Here is a 9751-nt window from a genome sequence, read left to right as displayed (position 1 = left end):
AAGACTCAGAGATGATAAACTAAGAATTCTCTGGCCAATAAAGCAACATAGCAACAGCCAAAGGTATATAAGGGTGGACATTCTTTTTCCCAAGATGTAGCAGTGATATCATTTCTAACAAAAAATGCCAATTCGTGGGACACTTAGAAGCTTTTTTGACGTGTGTATCTGGGGTTAACTGTGTTCAAAAAATTCACTTCTATGTGAAGGTGACCCAAAAGATTTTGTTTCCTCTAACTTGTGGTTTCTTTCAGCCATGCTGGCAAAACAGTACTTGAGAAAAATTCAGGCAGTTGATATAACAATTTATTTCATTAAAAAAAAAAAAAAAAAGAGGGGGTGGTTCCATAGTGTAGTGCTTAGCACATCTGCTTTGCACACGGAAGGTCCTGGGTTCGCACCCCAGGTGGAGCCATGGACCATACCCCGGGTATGCAGGGCCCGGATGCACGCAGCAAGCGCGTGGGAGGAGATGCCCCACGTTCAGAGATCCAGTTCTTATGGGGGAGATAGCAACATCCATGGGAAGTGGGAGGAGAGGAGGGGAGAAAAAGTATCTTTTCAGTCAAAATATTCCACTTGGCCCATTTTGCACCTGTTTTTCTCAAAATTTTCAGATAGTCCCTCCACAATCAAAATAGCCCTCAGATGACATAAAAAGGTCATTGATGCAGGTATAACCCTACCCTAGCCCCATTCTTAAAAGGGCTTTCTAACGAATGAGTCAATGTGCTCAGGTAAGGGTGAATCATCTGGTAAGACATGAAAAAATAAATCATCTAAAATTCTGAGCTCTCTCTGGCCTGTTTATTCCATGCCCCCCTTGCCCAATGGGTGATAACTTTATCAATCTAAGTCAGTACAAATTTTCCTACTCACAAATTCTCCCTTTTTACCCAATGCCCTACAAATCCATCTATACCTTTATCATGCAGTGAACAAACAAAAACGACTAAAGTTTTGGTCTCAGCTTCAGTTTTTTCAGAAATTCTATAATTTATTAACTGTAGTTAATATAGTTAATAATAACATATCAATATTCCTTAATCGTGAGCAGAACACCATACTAATGTAAGATGTCAATAACAAGAGAAATTGGACACAGAGTACACAGAAGCTCTGTACTATCTTTGCAACTTTTCTGTAAATCTAAAAGTAGTCTAAAACAAAAAAAATGTATTAAAAAAGAACCTCCCCAGAATTGACCAGTCTAATAAGACCCATCTCGGTTATCGAGAGCAGCACGGTGGGCCTTTCCACCACTGGCATACTGGAAAGCAGGACTATGGCTGTTCTCCTAGGTGCCTCTTTCTAAAGCTGCCATTTTCCTGTATCTTTTTGGTGCTGTTCAGCTCAAAACTCAGAAGAAGGACTGGTAAATCATACCTCAGAGCAAGGTGTAACTGAAGGCTAAATACATCTGGAAGACAAAATGGGTCAGGAGTTGTGCCCACCAAAATGGTAATTATTATTTCGTTAAGGCCATTCAGGCCAGGGCAGTAATAGAAGGTTGCATCTGAGAGCGCTCATGGGGGAGCCAGAGAGAAGCACTTTGTCATCTGGGGTCTTATTTTTTAAAAGATTATCTAATTTTCTAAATCCAAAGCATGTGATTTCAAAAATACAAGTAGCTATCAGCTCACATTGACCTGCCTTTTATTACATGGCTCATGAGAAACAGCCCCCAGTCTTTGGCTCTATGATCATAAAAACCAATCCTCCTCTTTAATGCTGGTTGTGGAAGCTACCCCTCGTCGCACACTCATCCAAGCTCCTCTCTAAGATTTCCCGTCTCTTCCCTTTCACTCTGTTCTTGCTGTTTTGGGTCCCTCTTTGTTACCCACACTCCTCCATGGCCCCACTCACCTGGCCCAATACTGAAATGTCAGGATAGGCAGAATGTAGAGAGGTCGGGAGAAATAAAGAAAAGACTCATTGCAACTCATTTTTTTCCCCACTCTTACCCCTCAGTTAATGAGTTCTGACAAATGTATATACCCATGTAGAACCAACACCCAAATCGGGTTATAGAATATTTTCATTACCTCCACAGTTCCCCAGCTCTCACAAGCTAGAACACGTGAAACTATAATCTACGGTGACGGAAATCAGATCAGTGGTTGCTTGGGGTGGAGTATGGGGGGAGTGACTGCAAAGAGGCCTAAGGCACCTTTAGGGCAATGAAGATGTTCTGTATCTTGATATGAGTGGTTACACATAGGCATTTGTGTTCATCAAGACTGATTTCTACATATATATGGGTGTATCTTATTGTATATAAGTTATACATCAACAAAGTTGATTGAAAATGTTCCATTGATATTAATTTTAAACCCCTGGTTATTCCTCCAAACCCTGGTCATTTATCTTCGTTGAAGCTTTCCTAGCTCTCCTGGGTCCATGGTGATCCCTTCTTCTCCTGACTCACAGCCCTCAGCCTGAACCATTCATTTGGCAATTCATCCAGTAGTTCTGTGACAATGTTATCGTTACTAAGTTTTTTATGAATTCATGAACTTTTTCCCAGCTCGTTTATAAGTGCCTTGGGGCTGTTTCCTCTGAAGCAAAGGGCTCACCAATGCCAAGCATCTGCAGATCCTGGCAGCCTGCTTGATAGTTGCCAAGTGGGCAGGGTTAAGGAGGTCTTGTGTGGCCGGAGCACAGCCACTGGGATGTGCACCCACAAGAAGAAGACAGTGATCCAATGAAGAGCAAGGACATGCTGTGGGCGGCAAACACTCAACAGCCAATAAATGCCAGCCCCATGCCCCAGCACAACTCTCACCCTGTAATGCTCTTCCTGCTCCCCAAAAACTCATAGGTGACCTCTAGACCTGCTTCAAGCTGTCATTTCAGGATCTACTGGAATCATCACCTTGGAAATTGCTTTCATCTCTCTCCTTCTGGCTCCCTATTTCCTGGACCCCATGTCTCCTTTCCTTTTGGTGGAGCACATCCTTCAGCCAGTAGCCCTCTCTCCAAAGAGGACGCAGAATACTCCTGAGTGTGAAAGCTAAGGGTGTTCTAAGCAGGGCCCAGCAGCTTCATAAACCCCAGGTCAGCCCCTACTCACAGCTGAGCCTCACACCAAGTCCCAAGGTCACCAGGACTTGCTATAAACCATCCTGACCTTGTGTCCTAGTTCATGTTATGGTGACCTTTCCATTCAATATTCATTCAGTGACTATTAATTGAGTGCCGACTATGAGCCAGGCACTGTTCTAGGCTCTGGGGAAAATTAGCAAGGAAGTCCGTAGTCTGATTGATGATATAATACTGTTAGGGGTGGGGGGCATGACCAAAGACAATAAGTAAGTGAACAAATAATACATAGAATGATTTCACATAGTGATGAATGAGATGAAGAAAATCAAACAGAGAGAATGTTGGAACAGAGGTGGTGATTCCTTGACATCAGGTGGCAAGGAGAGTCTCACTGAGGATGTGATATCTGTGCTGACAGCTGAAGGATAAGGAACCATCCATACAGAGATCTGGGCTAAGGGCATGGGAGAACAGCATATGCAAAGGCCCTGGGGCAGGAATAAACGCAATGAATTTTGCAGGGAAGAAAAGAGCTGAGTGTGGCTAGAGCATAGTAAGGGAGCGGAGAATGGTAGATGATGAGGTCAGCAAAATAGGTGGAGATTAAATAACGTAAAGCCTCGTGTGTCATGAGGGAAGTTGGGATTTTATACCAACCATCATTGGAAACTTTGGGTAGTTTTAAGCCTAGTCCTCAGACCTCTTAAGGACCAAACTCTGCCTTACATATAAGGTTTTTCTTCTTCGGACCTGGAATCCTGGCCAGACACTCCAATACTATTCCTGGCAAAGAGTATCTGCTAAAAGCATCAGAGTGGACCCCTGTGTCCCTGAATTCCTATCCCCTATCTATTGGGGGCTCCTTTATCACTTTGCCTTGAACCGTCTCCCACAACCTAAACCAACATTTGTATTTGCCCCTATTTTCTGCAACCAGACCAGACCACTCTCAGCATCTGTTCCAGGGCTGTAGACCACAGACTGCAGCAGCCTGCCCAGTCCTTGAAGGTGACCCCAGTACCAGGCTTCATTCTGCCAAGTACCCATGTCTCCAGCTCACAGGGCCACAACAAAACCCAGCGGGGAAGACAGCCCCTCCTCGCAGGCCCTCCGCCACCTGACTCACCTTCGCCCAGGGTCTGCTTGAGTAAGTCGTGCTTGGCCTGCAGCTTAGTGATGAGGTTACTGCCATTCACGTATTCCTTAAATTTCTGTAAGACACAAGGCACAAGGACATGACAGATTGCAGGGCCAAGTCCCACAATCTCTGCCTCTGTAATGCAACTCCGGGGCAGGGAGGTCAAAGGGAGTTTGCAACACCCTCAAGGACCCCCGTGTGGGAAAAGGGGGCCTTTGCATCTACTCATTTGCTCTTCTCCGTCAGATGCCCAGCTCTGCCAAGCATGGCTGCCCAGTCTTGAGGGCTTCAGGCATTTCGAGTCAGTTTTGGGAACACAAAGAAAGCTCAGGGAGCAGTGAAAGGCGCTTTTGTCAGGTGAGGACTGTGGGAGCTGCGAGCAGAAGGCTTCTTTAGTCATCAAAGCTCCACTGTGCTTTTGGGCCAAGAGCAATGAAGACAGGATGGTCTTGGGCGCACACAGTTGAGGCAGAAGCACTTCATCGGAGCTGTCAGAACAAGTCTTTATTTCATCCAGTCCCCAGTCTGGAGGAGGAAGGGCTCTGTGGGCCCCTAGAGACCTTCACATTAAAATAATCTCAACTGCATTGAGTAATATGTTTTCTTCTTTTTACAGATGAGGCAGGTGAGGTTGGCAAAGGGAAGAGACATGATCAAGATCCCAGGGACCCCAGGCTGTCTCTAATTCAGGGGCCTGGCCAAGCACAATGCACTTTGAAGCAGTGGGGACAGACAGGGCCCACCCAGAACAGAAATGCATCTACCTGCCCCAAGTTTAGCCAGGCCTCAGCCAAGCCAGCAAACAGGTACCAGCTTTCTTGCTCCCTACTCCTGCCTCACCCCTCACCACCTCCAAACCACCCAAACACAGGGCCAGAGCCCTCCCTGCTGGGGCATGCCTTTGCTGGACACTTCTGGATCCAATTCCTATAGCTGGGCCTTGCATATTGTAGGTGCTGAGGGACTTAGCTGAATTCCTGACTTGGTGAGGCTAAAGTAGCAGAATAGGGAGAGAGATAACAAGCTAATAACAAAAATGTAAGTAAAATACACAATTGGTCAGATAGCAGTGAATGCTAAGAATGAAAATAAGGCAAAAATTGGGGACTGGAAGTTGGGGCAGACCTCACTGCAAAGTTGACATATGAGCTGAAGGAGGTGAGAAAGTGGCCATGTAGGTACATGGGGGGAAACAGCATTTTAGCAGACAGGGATGAATGTGATTGCTCCAAATCTGCCAGCAAGTTTCTCACAATGAAATCCATCCTATTGCCCTAGCCAGAATGCTCAGAAAGGGGTACAGAGGAGCTGAGAAGTGAGCCACAGAGGCTCAGGACACCCCAATATGACCTGTAAATATCTGGAACATCACTCTCTCCCTATTGAACACAATTGTAGGGGGCAAGATCCATGGGGTGTGGCGATGACATGTGCACAGATAATATTGAGGTCACCTCACCCTGGCCCCACCTCAGTGGGTTTCTGGAATGGCTGGGCTGATGCGAAGTTGTGGTGTCCCCTCTCTTTGGCCATGGTTCTTCTTAGCTCCTAGGACCTTGTCCCTTGGTCATTTAGAGTCACTCCCCCTTACATCCACAGAGCACTTGACAGTTTTCAAACATGTTCATTTGGTCTTCACCACAATTTTGGATGGAAATGGAGGGAGCACCACCATTCCCAGAGGAGACAGGAGCTCAAAGCCACTGCCACTTAGTGTGTGACCTTGGGTAGATTACTGCACACTTCTCGGCCTCTACGCCCTCTTCAGGGAAGAATGAGAGTAGACTTACAGTGTTTCTCCAAGTGTGGTGCAGGGATTAGCGGCCTCCTACCCAGCCAAGGAGGGGTTCAATATGCAGATTCCTGCTCTGGAGTACTGAGAGCCTAACTCCTCAGTTTACATCTGAGGAAAACACCACAGAGGCCCAGAAATGTTCGCATTACCAGAGCCCCACCTCAGAGAGGGTGGTAGTCTGGGAATCTGTGTTTTAAACGAGCTTCCTACATGATTCAAATGCACACTTTGGTTTGATAACTACTCACCTAGAGGCTCTTTCTGAATGCTTCTAGTAGTAATGCCCCCTATTTTTATCATGTGTGAGAATTCATTCTAAAAAAACACAGCAGGGGTTTAAGGAGACATTTTCTCCGCCATGCCTCACTGCCCCTGGTAGTTGAAGCTCTCATCCCAAACACGTAACTCAAGCCTTGATGGGTTATTCGCTTTCACCCAGGAGCTCTGGGGCCTGTGGGCTCTGCCCACTTCAAAGTTTCACCCAGGCTTCACATATGATCCATGAAGGAAAGAATGACATCAAATTGTACTGATGTCTAAATTAAAAGAAATATTATATCCTTCAAAATACTCAAAATAATGTCACAACATTAAGTCAGGAGTTGTACTAGCTGACCAAGTTGAAAAATTGACTATTAAGATTAAAATGTAGCATCGATGACCCTTAATCATGGACATCGGTGAATTATATCTTAATTTCAAACAGGCTGGACCCCCTTTCCTGCTTCTGCCATCCAGATTTATTTGCTTCTGTTGCCAGAGTGAATTAATACTCATATACACTCCTTACTTATCTTTGCAATGCATAAATTCTCTCTGCAAACATAGGAGGTCCCCAGCAGAAGTGGTAAATCTCAGAAATTAGCATCAGCTGATTCACTAAGACTAGCTATGTCTTCTTTCATGAAAACAACGAAGTCAAAGAGTATCAACTATTGGTTTTTGACAAGGGATCTGACAAGACCAATCACAAGATGGAGTGGGATGTTAGAACTGGGTGGGTTTGTGACTAGTTAAATGACCACAACTAAAAGTGCTGATTTGTGGATCAGTACTAACCTAATGACATATTTTTAACAACTGTCTTTGGCCTTGCCCCTAGCATACCCATTATTATTTTTAATTGACAAACATTAAAGCACGGAAGCTACGCTCACTGAATCTGCTGACGACACAAGATCTAAAGGGACAGCATATATGTTGAACAGCTGGATCAGAATCTTGACAGTCTGGAACCATTAAGAGGAAATCTAACTGATGATAAACATAACACCTACCCAAGATGTCACCTACACGTCTTTTAGGAGGAGAGTGGCCTGATGTAATGGCAGTGTGTAGGGAATAGAGATTTCACTGGAATTAATAGCTTTCAGGAAAAAAAAAAGAAATATGATTTTAGGACATCTGAAAAGGAACATAGCACCTACTGTGAAAAGAGGTGAAAATTTAGTTCTATTCTGTGCTGATCAGACCTCTGCTGGTAGTCTCAATTTAGAAGAGGCATCAACAAATGGAACATGTTCAGGAGAGAATCACAAGGATGGTAAAGCCATTCAAAAGCAAAGAACCAGATATGTTTAGCTGGGAGAAATAAAAGCCCAGCTCCCTGTAACTACGCCAAAGGCTGTCTTGTAGATTAGCCTCTCTCCAGTTGCCCCAGAAAACAGAATCAAGATCAGTGACTAGAAATTTTAGTGCAGCAGATTTCTGACAATAACAGAGATAAGAGAAAACATTATAATATCTATAGCCAGCCACAAACCAAACAAAAGGGCAGTTTGGGGCAGAAGCGAGCTTTTCCTCCAGGGGCTGTTCAAGCAGAATCTATTTGATTTTGTGGCAAGGAAATGGTTAAATGGGATCAAGCATCAGATGGAAGATTTAAGGCCCCTTGCACCCCAAATTCTATGTTCACTAAATACACAGTGAACTAAAGCCTCAATGCCCCTTATTCTTGTTCCTCCCTGTCCCTGGCTGAGTTAAATGTTAGCAATCTAGGATTTTACATGAAGAGCTGGCAACTCATCAGCAATTTGCACGGCTCACGCAGGGCATTGCTTCCAAAAGCCTGCACCCCAACTGAAGACAACACAACATGACAACCATACACTAAACTTTAGGGTAGTTACGTGGGCTTACACTTGGCTCCACTACCATTTTCCTCTCACCCAATTGAACACACCCTCTGTTTTTTTTTTTCCCCCATAACAGGAAAGATGCAATAACTGTTAATTCAAGATCAATGCCAAAGCTATCCATTGGTAATTTGCTTCCTGAATTTCACAAAAGCCAAGCCAGGCAACTTCATTTGAGAAGCATGTTGGAAGAATTTTAGGTCGAACTGACCCACATGGTTTTGCTGGCTCCCACTAGCTTGGGCTGCTCCCCAAAAGTCAATGCCAGCGGGTGAGCAGGCAGCAGGTTCTGGGTCCAGGACAAAACTTACTGTAAAATAAAACATTTCTGTTTCCTGCTGGTTGGCTCTTCTTTTGGCAATGTTGATCTTGCTCATGTAGGTCTCAGAGGCGGCAGACTTTACAGACTCTGTAGACCGACTGTGTTGGAAAGCATCAGAGACATCGAAGTCTTCCACAGTCAGCATGTCCTGCAAGGTCTGCATGGTGGCGTCCAGGGTTTTTCTCACCTGGGAAAAACAACATGTCAACAAAAATCCTTCAGTGTCAGAATGCAAAATTCTTTTCCCAGGTAGCCCAATCTAGTCGTTTTATTGGATTGCTTCTGCCAGAAAGAACCTTAGAAAATATTGTGACAAACAAGGAACTTGGGTTTTTAGGTCTGTTTCTCTTTACACCTGATTATATAGCCCCAAACTAGCTCCTCCAATGGCAGGTCCCTTGAGAAGGAACAACACTAGAAATATTCTTGGTATCCTTTAGGAAGGAGACAAAGTCTGGATAAGGTGAGCAACCATCCTCACTTTACTCTGCATTTAGCACAATGGCAGATAATTCTCTAGCTATCTGCCGTCTGAGTCCTATCCAAAGCCTGACAGAAAAGAGAACCTCGAGGAACACAGATGCTGAGACATCGCTGTCTAGTCAGTTCTCTAAAACTCCAACCTCTCTCCTGTGATCGAGTGGGACCCTCAGAAGGTTACACATGCAAGGCACATGAGCTCCCACCTCACAGTACTCCTTCACTGACTTGTACCTAAATGGTTGACCCTATAGAATGATGGAGCATCATTCCAAAACAGTCCCAGAAGAAATTGTATATAAATTAGTCATTAAATTATTGTTACTCAAAGCCTCTTTCTTGTCACTCAGATCTCAACTTAAATGTCACCTCCTGGTGACTGCGGGCCCCCATGACTACCATTTTTAATGTAGTGCTTATCTCTAATACTTTGCATATTCATTCATTTATTGGTTTGCTTTTTGTGTTTTATTATGTCTTTTTCACTAGAATATAAACTCCATGAGAGGAGGTACTATATTATCTTGCTCTCTCACTTTACTCTGCATTTAGCACAATGTTTAGCACACGGTATGTGCTTAATAAATGTTTGGACACATATTTGGGGAACAAATACTTGAATAAATAAAGGAATGAATCAGCTCTTTCTAATACTACCTGACAGAAGCTCGGGTTCAAAATTAAGCATCTCCATGGTCATGAACAGCCTACACAAAGGAACACTTGCTTCATTCTTTCTGTGGCCCTGATTTCCAATTTAAATTCCATTAACATTATTATCCATATACTGTTCCATGTAAACAATTTAAAATGCTTTGAAGAAAGATGTGGAGCAG

At 44.1% G+C, this 9751-nt stretch overlaps 1 protein-coding gene across 4 annotated transcripts in view; it reads right to left on the bottom strand.

The window, feature by feature from the left end:
• The window catches only part of SRGAP3 (SLIT-ROBO Rho GTPase activating protein 3), a 248120-nt gene that overhangs the window by 58466 nt on the left and 179903 nt on the right, over positions 1-9751 (bottom strand). For all 4 annotated transcript variants that reach the window (XR_002782861.1, XM_011370649.2, XM_023536894.1 and 1 more), the window contains one exon: positions 4172-4256. Coding sequence is in view for 3 of the 4 variants with exons in the window: in XM_011370649.2 (XP_011368951.1) it covers positions 4172-4256 (85 nt within the window). In the remaining variant the exon portion in view is untranslated. The remainder of the gene's footprint in view (positions 1-4171; positions 4257-9751) is intronic.

This window comes from Pteropus vampyrus, unplaced genomic scaffold (genome assembly GCF_000151845.1).
Source record: "Pteropus vampyrus isolate Shadow unplaced genomic scaffold, Pvam_2.0 Scaffold171, whole genome shotgun sequence".
In the NCBI taxonomy this organism is placed as follows: domain Eukaryota; kingdom Metazoa; phylum Chordata; class Mammalia; order Chiroptera; family Pteropodidae; genus Pteropus; species Pteropus vampyrus.
The sequence above is the reverse complement of the archived record's forward strand: the minus strand, read 5'-3'. Positions and strand labels throughout refer to the sequence as shown.